Source organism: Euprymna scolopes, chromosome 1 (assembly GCF_053919585.1).
Source record: "Euprymna scolopes isolate OS-2025 chromosome 1, ASM5391958v1, whole genome shotgun sequence".
In the NCBI taxonomy this organism is placed as follows: Eukaryota; Metazoa; Mollusca; class Cephalopoda; order Sepiida; family Sepiolidae; genus Euprymna; species Euprymna scolopes.
In genome coordinates this window covers 193,060,883-193,086,790 of record NC_136482.1, presented here as the reverse complement: position 1 = coordinate 193,086,790, position 25,908 = coordinate 193,060,883, and the positions used below count along the sequence as shown (strand labels likewise).

Here is a 25,908-nt window from a genome sequence, read left to right as displayed (position 1 = left end):
AAACGGTATGAATTAAATTAAAGCACAAATAAAAATATACAAGTAACTTTTCTTGCTTTTGGTAACATTTATTTGTTACATATTTGTTATTTTGACGTCTTTTTGTTTTTTCTGTTACTACAATTAAAAATCCCCAAACAAATAACAGAAATGATTAATATACTCATTCATTCCCAGAAAACTGTGTTAAAAACTATAAATTTTTAAAAAATTTACTTCAATAAATCCACTGACAAAAAGAACATCAACTAAATATTAAAAAAATTAAAATAAATAAAAACGGTAATTAGGTATTATGAACTGGTGACAGGAAAGTTTCTCATTCAATCCTGAACAACACCAGGTCTTCCTGCCAGTAATTTAATAATGATCATGGGAATCGTCAATCAAACATGGCTACAAGCGCTAAAACTTAATTAAAATTACATGTTAAAATTTAAAAAAATGAATCACAATTTTATTCCGAAATTAAAAATACAATTTATGGGCGGAAAATAAATTTCTATAAAAAATTTGTGCAAAAACCAATCGGAGTATTTAATGAGATTATTTGATGGTGCAACTACTCTCCAATTGAACCTATAAATTTAGCAGCCAGATAAGATGACGCCGACAACAATGGCTAAAAATATCTTAAATATCTTAAAATGTCTGTTGTCTAAGTTTTGTCACTGGTCATATTTTAAAAGCAAAGAGAAAGATGGATGCTGAAAAGATGAAGCAGGTGAACACACAGACACAAAGTGAGAAGGAGGAGGATGCTGTGGATGGTGATACTTCTATTACTAAGGATGAAAATGATGAATTTTGATGCATTTAAACTATAATCAGGATTTGCATAATTTATTCATGATGAAAGAAATGTATTTATGTGTCTACTGGCTTCTTGGTGAAAACAAAAAAAAAAAAAATTGTACTTTTGTGTCCGTGAAGGTAATTATGCAGAATACAGACAATGCTGAAATAATAATATTATTTAGAAACCTATTCATAACATGGGGAGGAGCTTTTTTAAGTATACTAGACTTTCATCTAAGAAATTAATAAACAAAAACTATCACAAAAATTGAATTTAACTTGAAAATTTTTATGCAAAACGTAGTACAGTCTGTATTCTGCATAAATACCCCCAACCAAAAAAAATGTATTCATGTGTCCATAAACATCTCAGTAAAAATAAATATATATTTCTGTGTCCATGGACATCTCATTAAAAAAAAAAAAAAAAAAAAAAAAAAAAAAAAAAAAAAAAAAAAAAGGATGTATTTATGTCCATAGGCAGTTTGGTAAAAATAAATATGTATTTATGTGTATATGGACAGATTGGTAAAAAAAAAAAAAAAAAAAAAAAAAAAATGTATTTATGTAACTATGAAGCTCCTCAGTAAAAGAACATCATGTGAAAAGAATAAGTAATTTAAACCTTTAAAAGACAAAACTCCAAAAAAACAACAACTATTTCAATCTGCATGCTGTGGGTTGAGCAATTAAATGCTATTTCAAACTGAAGTGTGACGGAACAACGAAAATGCTATTGCCGCAATGGCCTTCACTCTAACCCTTCTCACATTTTGAATCATAGCAACCTATGCACTGCAATTCTAAATAAAATTGCACAAGCCAGGGATTTTCCCTCGGCACCAAAGTCAACAGAGTCTGGTCCATTTTTGAAATTTTGCTAGACTTGTGCAGTTCTAAAAGGTCCAGCCTGCTAGGCTTTACCTTCTCTCTTTGAGAAGGGGTTTATTGCTAATTGCCAGAGAAACCTCTATTGGGGAATGCCAATGGGAATGCACAGGCATTTTTTGGAGGCCAGACTGCTCTTCTTCTAAGGCGCTGGTTTTTCAATTCCCCCATTCTGACCCTTGTGTCATATCATCCTGCCACAGGAGGAAGATATATAAGGCACAAGATCACTAACCAATTGTGATTCCACCATAGAAGGCTGACCACGTGTGGACCTGAAAGTTCAATCAAATGCCCTTTGATGGTTGTTGTATACGCTTGCACCATTCAGGCACAAAGGTAGGGCGGACACAAAGGTAGGGAGGACACAAAGGTAGGGCGAACATAAAGGTAGGGAGGATTCTGCTGTAAATTAATTCTTCCTTTACTTATTAGATTGAGAAGAAAGTTCTTGTGGAATTTTTGATTTGGATTTCAAACAATGTATTTTCATATAAGTTTTTGTTATAATACCTTTACTTTACATACCATTTTAAATAGCATTTTTTGCTCCATCTAATCGTTTAAATTACAATTGTTTTAAAATAATTATGTCTTCATTTCAGAACGTTGAATACAAGATGGAAAAAAAAAAGCAAATTCATACAATTTTCATTAATCAATTCAAGCTAAGCCGAAAAGTTGCTGAAACAGCTCACGATATCAATGAAGCGTTTGGTCCACGAACCACTACTGAATGCACAGCACAATCGTGGTTTAAGAAATTTTGTGGCGACGAGTGTCTTGAAGATGATGAGCATAGAAGTCGGTCATCGGATGCTGACAACAATCAATTAAGAGCCTTAGTCAAAGCCAATCCACGCACAACTGTTTGAGAACTTGCTTCTGAATTAAACATAACATAAACGACGATTTTCAACTACTTGAGAGATTAGAAAAAACAAAAAACTTGATAAATGGACACCTCACGAATTGAACGACAAAAAAAAAAAAAAAAAAAAATGCCATTATTAAGTGTCATCTTCCCTTCTTTTACCCAACAAGAACGATCTGTTTCGCAACCAGGTTGTGACCTATGATAGAAAGTGGGTTCTTTACAACAACCGATGATGCTCAGTTCAGTGGTTAGATCATGACAAAAGAAGGTCATGCTGGTTGTTTGGTCGTCTGCGACCAGTCTCATTCATTACAGTTTTTTGAACGCAGGCAGAACAATTATGGCAGAAGAGTACGATAATGGATAAAATATATCAAAAACTGTGATAACAATACCCAGCATTAGTCAACAGAAAACCTAATTCTTCTCCATGACAATGCCTGATCACATGTTGCTAAACAAACCCTGAGAAGTTGAACAAATTGAGCTGCAAAACTGTCTCATCTGCCATACTCTACAGACCTCTCACCTACTGACTACCACTTTTTCCAGCATCTCGACAACTTTGTACATGAGAAATGCTTTAAAAACCTAAGTGATATCAAAAACGCCTTCAGCCACTTCATCGCCACCTGAATACAAAAAACAAGTGTGTTGATTCTGATAGTGCTTATTTCGATCAATAAATTTTCGTTTGAGCCGAGATAAGGTCATCTAAATTTAAAAGTTAAAAACCGCAAGAACTTTCTTGTCAACCTGATATTTTATACAGATGCTTGGATGTATATAAAATAAACAAAAAAAAAGAAAAAAATTGTATTATTTTTGTTGATTCTTGTCCAGAATTCGCCCTATATCAAAAAATAAAGAAAAATCTATGATGTATGTACCCATGACAAAACAAAAATATCATATTCCAAAAATCATATAAATTGATCAAGTGGTTTTATTTTTATTACGAAAACCATTTTTAAGCGATTAATGGGAATTTGTAGGCATTACAACATAAATTTCACAGGTCTGAATTATTTTATTTTTATTTCAAAATAGCACGCTTCTGTTTTTCATAAAATTTGATTTTTTTTTCATTTAAAAATATAACTACTTAATCAATTTACATGATTTTTGGAATATGATGCTTTCGTTTTGTCATGGGTACATACATCATATAGATTTTTCTTTATTTTTGTTTTTTTTAATATGGGGGAGATTACCAAACTTTCACTCGACTAGCCACAACCAATATCAACAGTCCCCCCCCCCCCCCACTATCTGTGCTTAGATCTAAATGCAGATTCCATAAACAAAGCTTTTTTTCCTAGAACTGCTGGTGGAATACTGCTTCTCGGTTCAAGTATAATATAAACAGGTTCTTAAATAATCCAAATTCTACACCATTAACAATTATTAAACTACCACCTTATATTCATTAACCCTTATCCTCAAATGGTCTTCAGGCCTTGATAAGTGGTGACTCCTTTGTAAAAAAAAACAAAAAAAAAAACGACAGTGCACTGTATCAAAAGTTGATTGCAACCATGGTAAAACGTGAATTACAAATTAAATTCTATCCAAATCCACTCTATTCTCCAGATCTGGCTCTCCAGATTTCTGAAGATTTTTCTTGATTTTTTTTTTTTACAAAGGAGTCGCCACTTATCAAGGCCCAGAAGCCACTTGAGGATAAGAGTTAATGAATGTACAGAAGTCGGTGGGAAAATGTTGTAGTAATCGTTAGTAGTAGAAATTTGGTAAACTGGATTACTTAAGGGGATGGTGCATCAAGAACTTGTTTACATTGGACTTGAAGTCAGTTGGAAAGCAGATAAAACAGAACAGAATTCCACAGGCTTCTAGTTCAAAGAAAGAAGCTTTGTTCATGGAATCTACGTTTAGGTTTAGGCACGGATAAAGAGTGGGGGAAAGTATTGATAGTGGTTTCAGCTAGACGAGTGTTTTTCGTGAAAGTCAGGCCAGGTGGGACCATAGGTTGGAGCTGTTCCAGGAAAAGAGATTTGGCTCAGATGAAGATGCGATATCAAAAATCGAGATGTAATTGAGGCCAAAGACAAACAGCATCGAATTGTTATACAAGCGTTGGAATCAGTGTATCATCTTAGAAGTACAGGGTGGAACGATAAAATTGTTGCCAAAGAAAAGACAACACGACTCCATTTCCGTTTGATGAAAACTAGTTTTCTTTTTTTGTTGCAGACCATCTACTAGTCGGCCAGTTGTGTACAAATCCCAAGAGCGATGGAAGCCTTCTATCATGTCTGAAAGTGACACAATGTTCAATGAGCAAGTTTGAAGATGCACCGCTGTACAAGTTATGACAACAGGACCATTGCCAGCACTCTCAAAACACATCACTGGATTAACACGAATAACAGGGACATGCCCAGGGTGATGAAAAGTTTCCAACCATGGTTATGGTCTTTGGTGTTGTTTCAAGCGAGGATCACATCATGTCATCTCGCATCTTTGAAGTCAGCTTGAAAATCAACACCAAAGTGTACCTGGATGTGTTAAAGAGTGTGGTGGTTTGGTGGTGCAACGAGATGGCCGATGACAGACCCTGAGTGTGGCAGCAGGACTCAGCGCCAACCCACAAGTCCGAAGAGACCCTGGCTTGAGAAGAAATACTATAACTTTGTACCTTTCTCTCACTATCCCTCGTCTCCCCTAATTTGAATCTGCTGGACTACTTCATTTGGTTATACATCAACAGCTTCACCAACATGACCTCTCACAACACCAAAGCCATCCGGCACTTGTGAAAAAAGCATGTTTTCAGTTCCAGACCTGAATTGAGATGATGATTGAGGCTGAAGGTGGTTACATTGAATAGATGTCCGCTCTACAACATAATCAAGTTAACCGAATTCATTTTTTCAATAAAAATTTTAAAATGAAGCTGTAGTGTTGTTTTATTTATCATTCCACCGTGTAGATTTTGTTGACGAATAAAGTTGAATTTTGACTGTTTTATCAGTTAGGCTTGGGACTTATCAAGTGATATGTTATTCCCAGATAAGAAAGGCAGTTTCGTTGATATCCATTTTTAAGGAGATAATGATGATCAAATGATCAATGATGCGGACCGACGATTTGGGTATCCAAGTCCGAATCCAGTTTATTCCACAAAAATTGCTTTCATTTAGAATGTTAGCAATGTTCTCGTGGTCCCTCATATTGTCTTTCTAGAAAGAATTCTGACTACAAAAATATTGGGGAAACCAACACCAACAATAAAATCTTCAGATTTATACGATGATGATGATGATGATGATGCATTCTTTGAAAAGAGAAGGCTCAGGACATCGAGTGATATGTTAGTTTCAGATAAGAAAGGCAGTTTCATTGATATCCATTCTTTGATAAATGAAGAAAACAAAAAAGTCTTAATGGAAAGAAAAAAGATTAAAAAAAGATGAAAAAAGGAAAAAAGAAAAGAAAAAGAAAAGAATGGAAAAAAGAAAAAGAAAAGAATGGGAAAAAAGAAAAAGAAAAGAATGGGAAAAAAGAAAAAGAAAAGAATGGGAAAAAGAAAAAGAAAAGAATGGAAAAAAGAAAAAGAAAAGAATGGGAAAAAAGAAAAAGAAAAGAATGGGAAAAAAGAAAAAGAAAAGAATGGGAAAAAAGAAAAAGAAAAGAATGGGAAAAAGAAAAAGAAAAGAATGGGAAAAAGAAAAGAATGGAAAAAAGAAAAAGAATGGGAAAAAGAAAAAGAAAAGAATGGAAAAAAGAAAAAGAAAAGAATGGAAAAAAGAAAAGGGAAAAGCAAAAGAAAAAAGGAAAGAAAAATTCAAAGCATCAATTTTTTTTTTAATAAACACAAAAGTGTCAATTTTAGCCATTTTAACCTAAAAGGCACTCTTGGGGAGGCAACCAGAGTTTTCCCAGAAAATCCGTCCTATTACTTTTTTTACTCATATCACGTTTAATGTTTGTACAAAATTTTAAAAAATTCTAAGGCGTAATTATTGAGAAAAGTGTGGATAAATGAACGGATAAGGGTGACTTTACAAGTCCACCCTCCTTTTGTCAGGGAACCAAAAAAGAAAAAGGAAAAAAAGAAAAAGGAAAAAAAGAAAAAGGAAAAAAAGAAAAAGGAAAAAAAGAAAAAGAAAAAAAAGAAAAAGAAAAAAAAGAAAAAGAAAAAAAAGAAAAAGGAAAAAAGAAAAAGAAAAAAAGAAAAAGGAAAAAAGAAAAAGGAAAAAAGAAAGAAAGGAAAAAAGAAAGAAAGGAAAAAAAAGTTCTACTTACACTTTCTACCGTGCATTCTGTACCAGCAAACATGGCACCAACTAGAGCAAAGTTTTTCCCATAAGATATTGTCCGAGCTTTCATTTCTTTTAAAACCATTTTTGTTGTGGGAGTCTCCGTTGTCATGGTGGACATTGGATCAATTCCAGCTGTAAATAGGCCGAATGCACCACCAAGGGCAAAACCTTTACGAGGAAAAAAAAAAAAAAAAGAAATTATCACTCGGGGAAACATAATTGTTTTTTCTTGTTTTAAAAGAATGAAAACAGCATCCAACAGAGTTTTCATGTACAATATCACGATTGTTCATTTTCTATCTTTTATTTAATAAACTTTCAGTGCTTCTTTAGAATTGCACTTATTTTGAAAATTAAAAGTAAAGAAAATGCAGAAAAGTCTTAAAGATGTATGTACCTATCAAGGAACAAAAATGGCATATTCCAAAAATCACATAATTTGATCGAGTAGTTATTTTTATTTAAGAAAATCAAATTTAAAGACGTGTTCAACGCGAGAGAAACCAGTCGCCATACTTGATTGAATTTAAGGGCAGACAACTCAATTCAGCTATTTCTTTTCTTCTAAAATACTTAATCACTATAAATCATATAATTCGATTTTCTTAAAAAAAAAAAAATGAATAAAAAAACTTGATCAATTTTTGTGACTTTTTGGAATATAAAATTTTCATTCCATGACAAATACGTACACCATAAATGTTTTTCTTTATTTTTGTTTTCCTAAAACAAGTCTCAATAAACACCAAACCTTTTCTATCTGTAATAATTGGAGATTCATTTTCTGTTAATTCTGATAATCGGTTACAACAATAATTCTATAACACTTCCATAAACAAACTATTTGCAAATAGCTTTTTCACACGTACGCATGCACATTTAACAAAAAAAAAAAAATTTCATTGTATTTTCACACCAAACAAGGCATAGTGCCACTTTGATATAGGGGGCTATCTGGGATATAATTGCAGGGATATTATGTAGGGAGCTGAGCAGCAAGATGTCTATTTACATTACATTTGAACTTCTGCATGGCAGTACAGTCAGGGAAGCAGAAACCCTAATGGGAATTCCAAAGTCTAGCAGTCATAGGGAAAAAACTATTAGAGTAGAAGGTTTTCTTACATCAAGGGATTTCTAATGTTTAGGGGTGGGATTTTGCTGCTTGTTGGGTTTGTCAGGAGTATTTCTGTCAAGGGGGTACAAGGGCTTGTAGTTTGTTGAAACACTTACCATTAAAGTATTTGTAAAACAGGCAGAGTGATGCAACATTTCATCGATGGGACAGCAGTTGAAGCCTATCTGATAGTTTGGGACATATTAGATTGGCGACTCTTTTTTGAACCCAGTCTAAGAGGGAAAGACTAATAGCAGATGCACCAACCCAAATATGGCAACAATATTCCATAAATGGGCAAATGGTGGCTTTGTAAAGGTACAGGATACTTTCAGGCGTAAATAACTTTCTAGCATGGTAGAGAGAGCCTAGCTTCTTTGCAGCAGCCTTGGCAATGCACTCACTGTATCTGTTTCAACTCATGTTCCCCATTTGAACATTAAGCCAAGGAGTTTGAATACTTTCAGGTAATGTATCATTAGCCATAACTATTAGTGGTTGAAAAGGTTTCTTGTAGTTATTAAAGGAGCTTAGTCTTGGCAGCATTGAATGCGTCCATTTTTGTCTCCATTTCACCACAGACAGAAGATCTTCCTCTAGGGTATCCATTATTGCCTTAGATATGTGTTCATTTGTTTCCCCCTTGTGTCTGTTATAAAGCGTGGGGTCGTCAGCAAATATACCCATCTCAGAGACAATTTTATCAGGGAGGTCATTTATTACTATTAAGAATAATAAAGGTCCAAGGATCGACCCTGAGGTACTCCCGCATTTATATCTTATAGTTTTGACATATGACCATCAAGGACAACCTGGATTCCTCTCTTATTTAAGAAGGATTTCATTATGTCAAGTATTCATCAAGTAATACCATAGGATCTGATTTTCATGAGGAGACCATCGTGTTATACTCTGTAAAAGATATATCGAGGGCTACTGCCTTAGCCTCCCCTGCTTTATCCAGTGCATGATATATACATTCAGAGATTACAGTTAGAATATCTGTAGTAGAATGGGCTTGTCTAAACCCATACTGCTGGTCGGCCAGAAGTTTAGCAGCTGTAAGCTGGTGGACTAGAGCTTGATTAATTATAGACTCAAATATTTTGGCGAAAAGAGGGAGGAGGCTTATGGGACAATAATTTAATGGATCAGTCGTTTTGCCAGAATACTTGTAAACATAAGCGGTTTTTCAGCAGTCAGGAAAGCAAGATTCATTAAAGTATTTGTTGAAGAGTTTGGAGAGAACTGAAGCAACCTCGGCGGAGCATTTTTTTTAATAGTACAGTGGGGAGGAGATCAGGTCCACATGCTTTTGGGGTGTCTAGATTTTTTATGATATCATGTACTTGAGAAGGAGTGATTTTTAGATCATCTAGTGTGGTTTCTGTTCGCAGAAAAAAGTCTGGGAGAGAGTGGTTTGCTGGGTCCAAAGTAGAGTTGCAGGCAAACCAACAGGCAAGTAGATTAGCCTTCTCGGTTGCCGTTCAAACAACTTCAAAATTGTTGGATAGTGGAGGAATTGGTGATTGCCCATTATTTACTACACTGTTATAGATTTTACAGAAGTTCCAAGTTCTTAATTTCTGCGCTTCAACGCGTTTTCTGGTGGTTTTGGTATATTATCTCTTAGCTGTGACTATTTCCTTCTTACAATTACTTCTAGCTTCTATAAACTTTTGTCTGTTTGTACTGGATTCATGTCGTATAAATCTGCAGAATGCAGGCTATCTTTGAGCAATGGCAGCTACGAAAGTAGAAATAAACCATTGGGAAGAACGGTGTTTGCTATAGAACTTCCGTGTGGGAACATGTGCTTCAATTGTCGCTTTGAACCATTCAGTAGTCTCATTTGCGCACTGTTCAGCAAGAAGAGAAAAGATATTTCCCCATGAAGCATCTCTGATGTGATCTCTAATGGCATCCCAATCAGCTTTATTGTAGAACCTTGTCGTTTTGAGCAGTGGCTCTTCCACTTCAAGTTGAGAGTTTAGGGTGATGTTCATCATTATCACAGCATGATCAGCATTCCCAAGAGAGCAATTAACATTTGTTACACAATACTCAGGAACTGTGGTCAGAAATAGATCCAGAATTGAGGCTAGCTGATTCTGACAATCTGGGAGACAGGTTGGGAATGTTACTGTCTGTGTCAATGAATGGGATATAGAAAAGTTATGGATGATGCTACCAACTGTGTAGTTAGAGAAGCCAAGCCTGTGGTGGACATTAAAGTCACCAAATACATGTATTTGGGTGCTAGTGTCTAAGGAGAGCACTACATCTATACTGTCAGAGACGTGATTGATTAGAGTATACTCTTGGGTAACTAATGCTTTGTTGTAAAAGCCAAAAGCACATGAAAGTCTGGTCGTCTGATTCTAATTTAGATTCCCTAGCCATGGGGACGGTGTTATAAATATAGACTCCAAGTCCGTGCGTGTGTCTGTCAGAATCCTTACAACAAAGTGGAAGATAACCAGACATGTTAAAGATGTTAGGAGGGATGGAGGAGTGCAAGTTAGCTTCACTTAGCACTAACAGTTTGCTAGGAGAGATGCTTCTACTTCGTCTAAATTCTAAATCCACGTAAATTTGAGCCTCAAAGGAGGAGACGAAATGTTGTTCAAGTATGTGTCTGGTTTGATTGTTATTTTGGACTGAGCTATCATTTTTATAGTTTAAGTTTAGAGCGAGGAATACTAGGCAAAGTAGATATGCATTGCTGCCATCATTCAACACAAGTAACCATCAGCAAATTCTTCATACACAGTAATGTGGCCTTGGGAATGCCCACCGGAGATGAATGCAGAGTCCCTTTTCTTTGCATTACATGGCACTAGAACCATTTCGATATTATACAACTGATGATAGAGCAGTCGCTCTAAGTGCTACGAAGAAGTTAGGGCTCCTGTACTGTCAGTCGGAATACAGCAACCAGACAAACCGGTACTCTCAAATTTGTTTAGGAAAAGGGAATGAAGCAGGTGTGGGGGATGGTGTTGATTACCCTAGTCAGGAAACAAACCCAAGCACTGAGTATCTCTAATGAGACAATCACCAGTACTTTTGCACATCTAAGGCAAACAAAAAATAAAGAGTTTACTTAATATAACTGAAGGTATAAGTTTAAACTATGGCTAATAAATATCTTGTGGATAATCCATGAAGTATAGGTACATATCATAGATAATGCATGTCTATTGATTTTTAAATTTCTGCCTTCTAAGGTTAAGAACCGGAAGATAAATTCCCTTTTTCATGCGACATGCAAAGTGTGATGCATATGTTTTTATAGAAGCTTGGAGAGAAGGGCAATTCGTTTTATTCAGTTGAAACAAAAGAGATGATATAATCTGCAAGAATACCTTACGAGTATCCATCAGGAATTAAGGAATTAATTTAGGATTCAGAATTATAAAGATTTATGTTTGTCATGCAATACAAACACAGTATTTTGGGGGGCAAAGTTATCAGCTCTTTTAAAATCGATATTTAGAAAAGAAACGTTGCAGTTATTTCAGTATTATATATAAGGAACCATACTTAAGCAATGATAACTAAGGAGCTTCAAAAGAGTAAGGAAATATAAGAGCATGGAATAAAAAGTTTAGGTAAATAATTGTACAATGCTTAAGCAGTAAGTAATAAGTAGTAGAACAAAAGAGATGATTTAACCTACAAGAATACTGTATTGATATACGTTAGAATATTGTATTGATATACGTTGGAATACTGTATTGATATACGTTGGAATATTGTATTGATATACATTAGAATACTGTATTGATATACGTTGGAATATTGTATTGATATACATTGGAATACTGTATTGATATACGTTGGAATACTGTATTGATATACGTTGGAATACTGTATTGATATACGTTGGAATACTGTATTGATATACGTTGGAATATTGTATTGATATACGTTGGAATACTGTATTGATATACGTTGGAATATTGTATTGATATACGTTGGAATACTGTATTGATATACATTAGAATATACAGAAATTAGGGTAGGATTCAGGATTGTAAGGATTTATGTTTTGTCATGCAAAACAGACAGGTCATAATTTTGGAGGCAAAGTAAAAAGCTCTTTTAAATCGATATTTAGAAAAGAAATGTTCCTGTTATTTCAGTTTCATACATAAGGAACCATATATTTACAGCAAGTATAGGCTTTATATTTAAGCAATGATAACTTAAAGGCTTCAAAAGAATGAGGAAGTATCAGAAAATTAAGAGCACGAAATAAAAGTTTAGGTAATCAATAACTTTACAATACTTAGTAGCGGCTAGCCTTTCATGAATGTTTTGACTACACATTGCATTCAGCATTATGGGCGGCCATGTTTCGACTTGTTTTCGCTAGCGAGAAATCAAGAGTACAAAATAGGCTTTGTGGCTTAGTGAGGGATGCCCTTTTCTCTTCCCTGCAACCTCTCTCCCACAGGAGAGACGTTGTGAGCCTGTCTTTGTTTTATCGTTACTTCCATGGCAGGTGCTCGTCTGAGCTCCAATCCCTGGTCCCCCCTCCTCCTCGCCAATCTTTCACAAAAAATACCCGTCTAGCTGAAACCACTGTCAAAAATTTTCCCCACTCTTTATCTGTGCCAAAACCAAAACTTCTTTCTTCGAAGTGCACCCCTGTGGGACTCTCTTCCGTTGCCTGTTTCCCACCTGACTACAACCTGGATGTCTTCAAGTCCAACATAAACAAATTCCTGATGAACCGCCCCCTTAAGTAAGATACTTTATCAAATCTCCAATACTAACGTACTGTACACGCAATAACCCTTATCCCCGAGTGGCTTCCAGGCCTTGATAAGTGGTGACCACCTTGTAAAAAAAAAAAAAAAAAGGAAAAATCAATACAAAGCCTTTTCACATGCGCGGTTGCTGGTTTTTCATTTTTTATATCATTGCTTTCCTATGCGATCCTCTCGGGATTGTGATCTTCTGTTAAACTCAAGATAACTCTAGTCATGTATAGAACACAGTTGAAAGACAGTTGTTGGTTTTGCAAAAGTTTTATTCATGTTTGTTCATATGAGGAGAGACCAATTTAATACTGATTACTTCTAAACTTTTTTTTTTCTACTTGCGGATTGAGAAACGCAGATGGCATCATCAGAATGACATTTGTTTACTTTCTCTCTACATTTTCAGAATACGTCAACTCTCTTGCTTCCTGAGTCCGACTGCTCAAAACTTCAATCGAGTCAAACTCCCAACTCTCATCAACTGTGTCCAACTGATAACTGTCCTCATTAGACCGTAGTCAATTGTAGCAAACCCAAGACTGTCTGTGAAAGCTACCCATAAACTAGTTCTAAATATATCTATCCCTCATGTTCGTCACATCTTGACCAACAATTCTATTCAGCTTCCTATTGTGTATGTTTATGAACAAATTCCTATCTACTGTTCTGCCGATAAATCTATTCCCTGTTTCTTTTGTCTGTCGCCTCCACTTCTCAACTCACAGGAACAAGATCTAATCAATAACAAATTATTGTTGATAGTACTTTATTAACAAAAACTGCGCAAACGTTTTTGTATGGGAAAAATCAAAGAACCTAAGAAACTCATACAAATATTTTTACTTGATTTTTTTTTTTTTTTACTTGATATGGATATTAATTGTAGTGTGCTGTAAATATTGAATTTATAACATTTAAAAATTTGGATTATTTCATAACTTGAGGATGGTCAAGTGGTTAACAACACCGACTGAAAAATTAGGTGTGCCAAGTTCAAATCAAGTTTGTTCTACAGAAACACTTATCAACCCAACACTTGACCTTGTGTCTAACTGCTTGAAGAGGAGAAAAAAAAATGAAATATAAAAGAGCATTCTCACAGCAACTTACTTATGCAGAAGAAATTTTTATTTTTGTAAATAATTGTGTCTATACACAAACACTACAAGAAAGGTAATACTTGATAGAAATGAAGAAATATGTCATTCAGTAACTATTGCTAACCCTAAATTCGTGAGGAAATTTATATATATATATATATATATATATATATATATATATATAAACATGCCTGCCGGTTTCTCTCCAATTTCATTTTGAACCCAGTAAACCACTTCCTCCCAGATTTTTCTTTGCGGACAGTAGCCACACTCAACAATCTGAAAATCACCCCTTCTCATATTCATGATATTTTTAAAAAACCTAGATGCTTCAAAGGCCCTGAGATCTCATCCTAACTATTTTATTAAACAAATGCTTTGCTGAGGTCGACCCAGTTCTCTTCAACAAATACCGAATCTTGCCTTCCTGACTGCTAGAAAATGGTTTCTGTGGCATCAGTTTTCAAGAATTCTAGCAAAAGAACTGACTCACTTAATTATCACCCCATTAATCTCCTCCCTCTCTCCGCCCAATCCTTAATCAATCAAGCACTAATTCACCACTTCATAGATGCTAAACTTCTTTCTGAAAGTATGGATTTAGGCAAGCCTATTCTACTACAGATATCCTAACTGTAATCTCTGAACGTATATACCATGCACTGGATAAGACAGGGGAGGCTAGGACTGTAGACAGATATATCTCAGGGTTTTAATAGGGTCTGGCAATATAGTTTTCTTATGAAAATTAAATCATATGGTATTACTGGATGAATACGTAACATAATCGATATAAATGTGGATGTGCACAGGGGTTGATCCTTAAACTGTTATTATTCCTCATCATAAATAACCTGATAAAATTGTCTCCAAGATTAATATATTTGCTGATAACACCACGTTCTATAAAAGACATGAATGGAAAACGAATAAACACATATCTTAGGAAACGGTTGAAAACTTAAAGACCTTCAGTCTGTAGTGGAATGGGGACATGAATGGAGGATAACATTCAATGCTGTCAAGACTAAGCTTCATTTTTTTTTATAATTACAAGAAACCCTCTCAACCACTAATAGCCACAGCTAATGATACATTACCTGAAAATACTCTATTCAAACCTCTCGGCTTAACATTCGCAGGCAGCATAAATAGGAATACATTGAGAACATTGCCAAGGCTGCTGCAAAGAAGGTAGGTTCTCTCTACAGTATAGAAAATTACTTACACCTGAAAGTATCCAGTACATCTGCAAAGCCACCATTTGTTCATGCATGGAGTATTGTTGCCACGTCTGGGCTGGTGTATCTGCTACTAGTTTCTTATTCTTAGACAGGGTTCAAAATAGAGTCGCCAACCTAATAGGTTCTGCACTGTCAGCCAACCTCGAACCTCTGTCCCATTACTGAAATATTGCCTCCCTGTGCCTCATTTACAAGTGGAACTCTAAGAACTTGCACCCCTCAACATAAGAAACAAAACTGTGGAAAATTAAGTTTTAAACAAAACAAATAAAAAGAATAAATAAGAATCGCTTGGAGCATCACCACTTGGATGTAAAGGGCTACTATTTGGGACAATGCTTAGGAAAGATTTACAAGATGTTGGTTTACATTACATTTAAACTTCTGCATATCAGTACAGTCAGGAAAGCAGGTAGCAAGAAGGGAATTCCAAAGTCTAGCTGTTCGAGAAAAGAAACTATTAGAATAGAAAGCTTTTTGGCATTTAGGGACCTCAACAGTGAAAGACTGAGGTTTTGTCGCTAAGCGGGTTTGTCGGGGATATGTACGTCAAGGGGGCACAAGTGCAACGAGTTCATTAGAGCACATTCTATTAAAATACTTGTAAAACAGGCACAGAGATGCAACATTGCGGTGATGGGACAGAGATTGGAGCTTAGTTGACAAAGTGGGACCTATCATATTGCACACTCTTTTTTGGATCCTATCCAAGAGGGAGAGGTTAGTGGTAGATGCACCAGTCCAGATTTGGCAACAATTCTCCATGCATGGGCGAATGGTGGCTTTGTGGAGGTACAGGATACTCTCAGGTGTGAGTAGTTTTCTAGCTCGATAGAGGGAACCCATGTTCTTTGTAGCAGCTTTCGAAGTTCTAAATTTTTAATTTCCGATTAATTGCATTGCATGGTGGGATGTGGGATGAAACTATATCGCTGATTCTAAATAATTTCAAATTATATGTTTACAATTTTTGCTTTGAAAGAAAAGTTAAAAATAAAATTTGCAATATGAGGTCAAGCGATAAAAATAACTTGTGAGATGCAAGCGGAGATATTTTGCGGATTTACAGATGATGGTTGTGTAATAAGCAAAAAGTGTTCTGCAGGTTGGTTGTTTTACGGCATATCAACCCTTTTCAGGTTATTTTATGCCGAATCCAAAGATTTAAGAAAATTTTTTTAATAGAATATATTTGGTGTTTTCAAGTCGGTTACTATTTAACTCATAGTTGGGACCCTAACAGGTACTACCACTCTAGATCAAAGCGGACCTGGGAGCAATGGTAATTAAAGGGTGGCTCCACACTCCCCAAAGCCCGCAAGCTGGGGCCTCACCACTGGATATAGTTTAAGGTCATATCCAGGACCGTTCTGCAGGTTAGTAGGAGATATGCAGTCTGTTGAAAATTGTGGAAGTCTGAAATACCATCAGGAGATGTGCCTCAATAACAAGAGTTGTACATGAGCTGAGGACGTGAGTTCTTTCCCCTCGTGTAAAGGATTGAGAGAAGAAATAGGTTGAAAAATTATATGTGTCTAAAGAAAATAAAACCCACAACAAACAATTCTAGAGGGGCCTAGAACCAATTGGTGACACCTAATTTTGGGACAGTAGATGGCGATTGGAGATGGGCTGTCTCCCCAGTTACCCAACAAAATTGTAGCTGAACTAAAAGACTGAAAAAAAAAAAAAAAATATTTTGCATGCACATAGACTAAGTTGTAGAGAAGGACTGAAAATAAAAAAAAAAATGAAAGAAAAAAACGTTTTGCATACACATGGTTGATGGGTTGCAGTTATAGAGAAGGACTGAAAATAACATTTTTAAAAAGAGGAATTAACTCCTGAAAAAGAATAATGCATGTGTAGACGAATATAAAATCTCTGACTCATGAACTGTTGAAGTTTGCAATTGAACTTTTACTCAGAGTTATACTGGGGTATTTTGTTTCTTTGTTTTTTGGTAGGACTGAGTGGAAATGCTGCGATGGCTACATTTCCCCCCATAAGGATGAGAGGGATGTGACACGATGGTGTCATGATTGCAAGCAGCAAGGTGCATACTGCAGTGGGGAAGGTGTTTGACCAGACGAGATGGGGTGGGGAGTGCAGAGCAACAAGGGACCAACCGCCATGCTGACATTATTAGTTTGCCACAACAAGCCAGATGGCATATCATTTCAAAAATGGAGACAGAATTAAAGTTATCTTCTTGAGATGTTGGAGAGGTTTTGATTTGGGAGAAGTATTGCCGATAAAGACCTCCCAGAGTTTTGACTGAAGAAATCCTGAAAAATTGCCATAGATATCAGTGTGAGCAACTACCCCTCCTTCCGGGAAGGAAAGGGAGTAGAGATCAGTTGAACGGTTGAGACAAAGAGAGGCCATGAGAGGAAGAGAGAAAGGATGTTTTTAACCACCAACCCCTTCCCAGAAAGGAGAGGGAGAGGTGTTGAGTGATTGAGACAAAGACGGGTCCTGAGAAGAAGAAAGAAAGGGTGTTTTTAACTACTCCCACTCTCTGAGAGAGAGAGAGAGAGAGAGAGAGAGAGAGAGAGAGAGTGAGAGTGGTGAGGAAAAGGGGTTGTACTTCAGAAAAAGGATTCTGAAAAGATTCAAGTTTTAGCCAGCAAACTGAATGGCTGGGCTGGTCAAGCGCTCCCGATCTAGAGGCCTCTCAGGGCCTGATGTTATGATGTTAACTAGCCTGTGTTAATGGAAGATTTGTGATTGTCTGGTCAGCCATCATTCTCTGCTTGTAGTCAGTCACCTTATATTAGACAGTGTCGGTTGTGAACTGATGAAATAAATAGTTTGTTATTGTTTATAAACCAGATTTCTGTTTGTTTGTGGCGAAGACTTTTCATTTGCAGCAAGCTGACCAGATCAGCAAAAGGATTAATGAACCCGGAGACCACACAAGACGAGAGACGATTGTATCGAGAGGCGAAGTACCATAGAAAACGATATAGTGAAGACAATCATAGGCCACTTTGTGATGAGACAACTTACGATTGGAAAAAGCACCTGTCATATCAGGTGTCATTCGACGAAGAAAGTTACCGGTCATAAAAGGTAAAATATAATTGAAGAAACATATTTCCATATATATATATATATATAATTGAAGAAACATATTTCCATATATATATATATATATATACTCGGGTTTTTTTTATTCAAAAGTAATGGACTAGTGAATTCAACGAGGTTGTTAGATAGTGCTCAATAAAAAGAGCCGATAATACTTCTTTATTGTTATATAAACATGCTTACATCCCGCTGCTACAAACAGCCACTTGTTTCAATCAAACAACAGATATCATCAGGCAGCGACTTGACTATTCAAATGTTCAATGAATAATCTTCATTCATTGAACATTTGAATAGTCAAGTCGCTGCCTGATGATATCTGTTGTTTGATTGAAACAAGTGGCTGTTTGTAGCAGCGGGATGTAAGCATGTTTATATAACAATAAACAAGTATATATATATATATATATATATATATATATATATATATATATATGACAATTGCAGACTACCATGACCCACCTTTGAAACAAACGTCTAACATAAATCAATCCCAATCTACTTTTTCTTACCTAAGACGCAGCTCATTCCTGATTTAAAAGCACAACTTTCAAACATCCGCTTGATCATGAGTTCTTCTTTTGTCGGCGCAAACTGAGGCAATCCAATAGGGACAAATGGAATTTCCTTATTTTCCCGTCGCCTCAAAACTTCTAGGATGATATTTTGGAATGAATGCATATCCGAAGGGGAAGCAACAGCTGGAATCAATTGGTTTTGCACAGCCCCTTGTGGCGGCGGCTGCTGCTGCTGTTTCAACTGGGTTAATGACTGAGGATCAGGCGGACTGGGCGTGGAAAAGCTGGCCATGGTTTTGGAAAAGAAAGGCGTAAAATCCTGCAAAAAAAATAAATTTTTCTTAATAGATTTATATTAAAATAAAAAAAAATTTAAAAAAACGTGCTTGTGCACTTATTTATTATTTATTAAAATAGTATTTTAAAATAGTATTTTAAAATAGTATTTTAAAATACTATTTTCAATGCTTATGCACTTTTGTTACCATGCTATTTTTTTTTTTAAATAGTATTTTGAACTTGAATTCAAGTTTTACGATATCTTTTTTATTAAATTGTTAAGTGAAAGTAGAGAATAGTCAGAAAACACCCACTCCTCCCCATGTTAAGAATGGCTTGCTAAATAATAACATTATTTCAGCACGGTTCAATAAGTGCATAAGTACAAAAAAAAACAGTTGCTTTATAGCAAACCCTTTTCAGGTTATTTAATGTCAAATTTGGTCATTTTGTTAAAGGGTTTTATGCTTTAAGTTCTTTATATTTCAAGCCAAATTAGAAAAAAAAAAAGCGAAACTGCTTAAAAAGGTTAAATACAGGAAAATTTTCCCCCCAAAATGTGTAGTGGATCTAAAATGGGTGATTGATTTATTAGAAGGTTGCATTAGAAACTAAGCACTAGGTGTTATATTTCTGACACCATGTTGTATACATACATCATTATGTATGTGATTTATATAAGCAAAGTTATATATTTGTGAGTTTGACAATAAAATAAGTTTGTCTTACCGTGCAGATAATTATTTAATATCATGAGTGAGTAGAGATCAGAATGTCCTGTGGAAGAGAGATGAGGAAAGAGATTGACTCCGAGTAGTTTAAAACAAACACCCTTTTATTTCCAGAACGCCATTTTTACCGGAAGCCCCAGAAAATGTCTTTTTATATATATACATACACACATATAACAGGTATGTCAGAAACTGACCATACGAATGCGTGAAAGAATATTGAATAATTCGACCTCTTATCTTTCCAAGCTTATAACTACTTGAAAAATGTAATTCAAACCCTAATTTTTTTTCAATTAAAGGAGCAAAGACAAAATTTTTTTAAAATAACAGGTTTAATGGTACCCATGCAGAGTGATCCATGCGGAAATAACATTATTTAAAAAGCCATTCTTAACATGGGGAGGGGAGGGTGTTTTGTACCTAATCTGTACTTTAACCTTACAATTGAATAAAAAAAAAAACATAAAACTTTAATTAAATGTGGAAATACGATTTTAAAAATAGTGCAGATCACTCTCTGCATTAGTATCGGTTCAATAGCAAATTATGCAATATTTGTTTTTTTGTTTTTTTTAAATCAGTTTTCTTTAAAAAAGATTTGAAGAAAAACGAAATTTAACTTACGTTGATTATAAAAAAAAAATCGATATAAATTCCAAAAAATCACTTACCTAACAAAATTACTAATCAATGTGTAGTTTCATTCTTTATTGTTAAGAATTTATTCATATTTATATTTTAAAATCCATTTATTTTTTTAAATAAAAGAATTTTTTAAACACCTATTTGAAAAAGGCGTCATGACGCAAGAATTTTATGTTTTTATTGAAAAGCGGAAGTAGTTTTTTTTTTTTTTTATTGTTTTGAACTACGGATGGACAGAAGGAAGTAAAAACCACACATTCACGTTAGTCGTCTAGCCTTGTCCGTGAAGAAATATGTGTTCCCATAGTTTAAAAATAGTCAAATTTTACTTATAAGATTTTGCCTTTAAAAAAAAAAAAAAGACACTCGAGGAATTTTTTTTTTCTCAAAGAAATAAATTTTTGATTTATTATATTTTCATTCTTTTTTGTCGAGTGAAATTTTTTTATTTTTAAATATCTAAAAAAAAAAAGAAAACATTTAATGAAATAGAAAAAATTGAGTGCTAATGCAGAGTGATCCGCACTATTTTTTTTAAATCGTATTTTCACGTTTAATTAAAGTTTTATGATATGTGTTTTTATTCAAGTAAAGTACAGAATGGTACAAAACACCCTCCCCTCCCCATGTTAAGAATGTTTTTTTTAAATAATAACGTTATTATTTCAGCACGCACGGATCACTCTCTGTATGAGTACCAAAAATTGTCGTCATCGTCCATTACTTACTGGACAATATAAGTAGAACATAGGCTTCCAAATAAAAAAAAAAAAAAAAAAAAAGTTTAACATTTTGGACTTTACAGGTAAATTTCCAAAATAACACTTTTTTTTTTGTTGCTGTTTTAATTTACAATATATTACCTTCAATTTGTGAGATACAATACTTTGGTACATAAATTAAAATTTTAATAGAAATTTCAAAATGGGTGGGGGTGAATTTAAAAAAAAAAACGTTTGTCTAAAATATTATATTCGGTTTATTGGAAAGCAGCATAAAATTTCGCATTGACCCTGAAAATATCGTAAAAATTTAACTAATAGAAAAATTGATAGATTTTTAAAGTTTAAAAATTGAAAACAAAATTTACTCGTAAAATTCAATTGCCTAAAAAAAAAAAAAAAAAAAATGGCTGCATGAAGGCGCACCGCACCGCACGCACCGCCACCGGCACTTTGTAAACACTTTTTTTTTTTTTTTAATAAAATATATTTCTATTACTTTTTAAACAACTTTAATAGTTTATTTTGGAAGTATATTCCATAAAGAAAATAAAACACTTTTAAAAGAGAAATTACGAGTTTTTTTTTTTTTTTAAATATTTTATTCGCAGTTTCTGATACACCCCTACAAATATTTAAATATTGATTTTTTTTTAGTGTGGGTATTTTTTTACGACCCCCAACCTCCCCATGTTAAGAACGGCTTTCGGAATAAACACCTCCCTCCCAACATCGGTTGGGGCATGTAAAAATTTACCGATTAGTGTCCATTCGATAATAATCAACTGAAAAAAATGACAGAAGACGAAAATAAAAAAAAGTATTGCGGGGTGGGGGCGTACCGCTCGTACACGTGTGCTGGATAAACAAATCCATGAAATATTTTTTAAACAAAATATTAAAATACAAAACGTACAAATCGAATACATCCGAAATCGGGGAAATATAACTAAAAAAAAAACAAAAAAAAAAACGAAATATGTGAAATCTTTCGAAATAAATTTGAAAACAAACAAAAAAAAAAACGTCGATTAAGTGATATATCATTTTTTTTTAAAAATATTTAGCAAAATGCTTTAAATCAATATTATTATTGAATATTCATTTTATGAGGGGGCAACTTCTTTAACCTTTTTATAGCAAGGTTATTGACGATTTCGACGACACGCAAATTGAAAGGAAATATCGTCTATTATGAAAATAAAATGAAATTCGTTCAATATTTCTGACAAAAAATCCTAAGAAGCACCGAACATTCTTTAAATATCTTTATAAGTTAAGCAACAAAATATACTTACGTACTTAAATAGTCTTCCGAAATTGTCATAAGTCTAATATAGAAACCATGCTGGATTTCGTCTTGAAGAACGATTAATGACTAAATGTGGTTTTTCCAAACAAAAGAGAGCGACAAAAGGGAAATAACTCTGATCGAAATTGATTTGATTTGTTTATTTTATTTTTGTTTTTATTTTTTATATATATAAACAAAACATTTGAGTCGAGAGGAGAAGCGGCGCTGTTATTCTCACTCGTTAAGGTATACACAAGAATCGACTGAACGTCAGCATCATCATCATGTTTCGGATGAGGACTGAAACTAAACCCCGCGGGAGGATCACTTCGTATGCCTATTTTGTGAAAACATGCAAAGAGGAACACGAGCGTCAGCATCCAGGTGTAAAACTAGACTTCAAAGAATTCTCCAAGACATGTGCCGCGAAATGGAATAGCATGGTGCCAAATGAGAAACGTCCATTTGAACGAATGTCGGAACAAGACAAGATTCGGTATGAGAACGAAATGGCCAGTTACATTCCCCCACCGGGGGAGAAAAAGCGCAAGTTGAAAAGAATGAGGGACCCGAATGCCCCCAAGAGGGCCCTCTCGGCTTTCTTCTTCTTTTGCAAAACGGAAAGACCTAAGATTCTCGAGATTACCCCGAATCTGAAGGTGTCGGAAGTGGCGACTGAGTTGGGAAGACGTTGGAGGGAGACGGCCAGCGCCGACAAAGCCATGTACGAGGCGAACGCGGTAAAAGACAAAGCCAGGTACGAGCAAGAAATGGCCGTTTTTAGGGGCGAGAAACCGCTGGCACTGTGTACGACAACAACAACAACGACACCTGCGTCTGATGAGGAAGATGAGGGTGAAGATGGAGATGAAGTGGTTCCACCAGCCGCCAAACAAATTGCTCTGGAGCAAAAAGAAGAGAAGAAAGAAGATGTCCAGACGGACGAAGAAGAAGGTGAGGGGGAGAATGGAGGAGAGAAGATCAAAGATAATAATAATGTTGAATTGTCTGATGAGGATGAGGGAGAAGATAACTTTGAAGAATCTGAAAAAGATGAAGATTCTGAATGATTTTTTTTTTTTTAGTTTATAAGTGAAGGAAATAGAATTAAAAGAAAAAAAAAAGCACCGGTAATAAAAAAAAAAAGATTAGAAAAAAAATGGGAAAAAGTTATTTAATTTAATTTTTAAATAAATAAGAAAAAGAAAGAAAAAGTTAAGGATTTTTAAAAAGTAAAAAAAAAAGATAATTTTTAGTAAAAAAAAAAAAAAAATGAAAAAGTGATTATTTATTTGATTTCTATGAAAAAAAATACAGAAACATTTTTCTTTAGAAAGAAAGGTTTTATTTAATTTTATTTACATCATTTTGGTTCATTAATATAGTAGTGGCGTGGCGCGTGGCGCGCCCGCGGTAGAAATTGTTTTCTCCTCTAAATTTTCTTTTATATAAATTAAAAAAGAAACACATTAATAATACTTAACTTTTATAAACTTTAATTCTAGCCGCAAACGGTAATTGTTAAAGATCGCGGCTAGAGCAGAATGCAAAAAAAAACTGGGTTTATGTTATTTAACAAAAAGTTTTAATACCTGTACAGATTTTTTTTTTTTACATTTTGCTCTGGCCGCGATGTTTAACGTTTACCGCACAGATTACTTTCAAATTGATAGTTCAAAGACTTCAAAATCATTTTCGAATGTTAAAGTAATCGAAGGAAATAAGCCCCCTTCCCAATGATTTCTCCGTAATTGTACGAAATTCGAACGTGATTTTGAACCCTTTAAACTGCCAACGCAATTTCTGGCTAAAATTGAAGTTTTTAAGCAACACCAAAGATTTGGATTTGTGAGAGAAAAAAAAACAGTTGCTTTTTTTTTTATCTACATTATTATTTTTATTTATTTATTCAAATTCACACACAAAAAAATGAATTTATTAATTTATTACCTTTTTTGTTCATTTTGTTTTTGTTGTTAAAAATATAAAAATCATGTTTGGATGATTTAAAACAATATTATCTACTCTTTTTGATCGCTGTTGAATTTTTGATTATTGATTTTTTTTTAATCAAAAATATTTAAAATTCAATTTTCAAAATTGATTAGAAAGTTGGTTATTTAAAAAAAAAATCTGCGGTTTTATTTCATTTTAAAATGAAAAAATACAAAATGAATTTCATTTTTTTTTTTTTCTCCATAAAAATCGGCTTTCTTAAATTTGTTCCAAATAATATTTTATTCTCAGAGTAAAACACCGGTTCTCATCCTGAATTCATTATAATCTTTGGTTATCTTTCAGATGCAAGGTTCATTGTTTACTTGCGGTTTTAACGATGTAAGATTCCGTTGTACGGAAGACCAAATCGGCCAAAATGTCTATGATGTTTTTATTGGCGCTTTTCTTCGCATTTTTAATAACATTTTTTTGCACCATTTACTTCTTTTTACAAATAATTTTTTTAATACTGTAATAGTAAAATAAAGATACATTTATTAATTATACGGAAAAAGTATCTCGTAATGTTTTCACACGAGATTTGTTTCCTGTTGATTTCTCTTTTTTTTTAAATATTAAAATTGATTTACTATTTAAAGTGATTTTAACGCCTTTAACATGACTGAGTTTACAATGAAAACCAAATTACCGTTAAAATTAAAATAATCTTTATTAGAAATTTGTAACAAAATAACAAAATTATAAAACTATTAGATTAAAATTGAGAACTTTTAATTAAACAACGTGAACATTTTATAATGAGTGTTTTCATGAAATGTATTTTTAATAATAAAAAAATAATAATCTTTATTAGAAATTTGTAACTGAAGTTAGAAATCAACAGGAAAAAAATCTCGTGTGAAAACATTACGAGATACTTTTTTCGTATAATTAATAAATGTAACTTTATTTTACTATTACAGTATTAAAAAAAATATTTGTAAAAAAAAACTTGTAAATGGTGCAAAAAAATGTTATTAAAAAATACGAAGAAAAGCGCCAATAAAAACATCGTAGACGTATATTATCATTTAAACAGTATATCAATTTAAATATTTAAATTCAGTAAATAAATTTAAATATTTAAATTATGGCCGATTTGGTCTTCCGTACAACGGAATCTTACATCGTTACAACCGCAAGTAAACAAGGAACCTTGCATCTGAAAGATAACCTAATCTTTTTTTAAATATACATAAAAAATATTTATGATTTACTTACCCACCACGGAACGAAAATATCATATTCCAAAAATCATGGAAATTGATCTTTTTTTTTATGCATACTGAAAATATTTTTACGATTTTTAGCGATTAATGGCCGTAGCCATAAGGCTGATTTTAAAATCTCGATAGTTCAAGTTCAGTTGTTTCCCTTTTATTAAATATGGCGGATCAAGACACACCGTTTTCGCTTCTCCTAAAATTTGCTTTTCTAGAAAAGTACTTGATCAATTTATGTGATTTTTGGAATGTGGCATTTTTTTCCGTGACAGGTACGTGTCATCATGCATCTGTATTTGCGAAAAAAAAAAAAATAAATA

At 33.9% G+C, this 25,908-nt stretch overlaps 2 protein-coding genes across 5 annotated transcripts in view; one reads left to right on the top strand and one right to left on the bottom strand.

The window, feature by feature from the left end:
• LOC145278716 (mitochondrial import inner membrane translocase subunit Tim22-like) overlaps positions 1–22,508 on the bottom strand; it is a 39,698-nt gene extending 17,190 nt beyond the window's left edge. The window contains exons 1-3 of one of the 4 annotated variants that reach the window (XM_080130683.1): positions 22,376–22,508; positions 18,688–19,012; positions 6,833–7,017 (exon numbers count right to left, since the gene is read on the bottom strand). In XM_080130683.1, the coding sequence (XP_079986809.1) occupies positions 6,833–7,017; positions 18,688–18,985 (483 nt within the window). In that variant the 5' untranslated portion in view covers positions 18,986–19,012; positions 22,376–22,508. Of the gene's footprint in view, positions 1–6,832; positions 7,018–18,687; positions 19,013–20,377; positions 20,518–21,079; positions 21,110–22,371 lie in introns of those variants that run through there. The other 3 variants (XM_080130682.1, XM_080130681.1, XM_080130684.1) reach the window with 3 other exon arrangements.
• Positions 22,509–22,651: 143 nt separating this feature from the next.
• Positions 22,652–23,527, top strand: LOC145278700 (high mobility group-T protein-like). Its single transcript, XM_080130680.1, has one exon. It carries the CDS (start codon positions 22,652–22,654, stop codon positions 23,435–23,437), a length of 786 nt encoding a protein of 261 aa, XP_079986806.1. The 3' UTR covers positions 23,438–23,527.
• Positions 23,528–25,908: the final 2,381 nt, after the last annotated feature.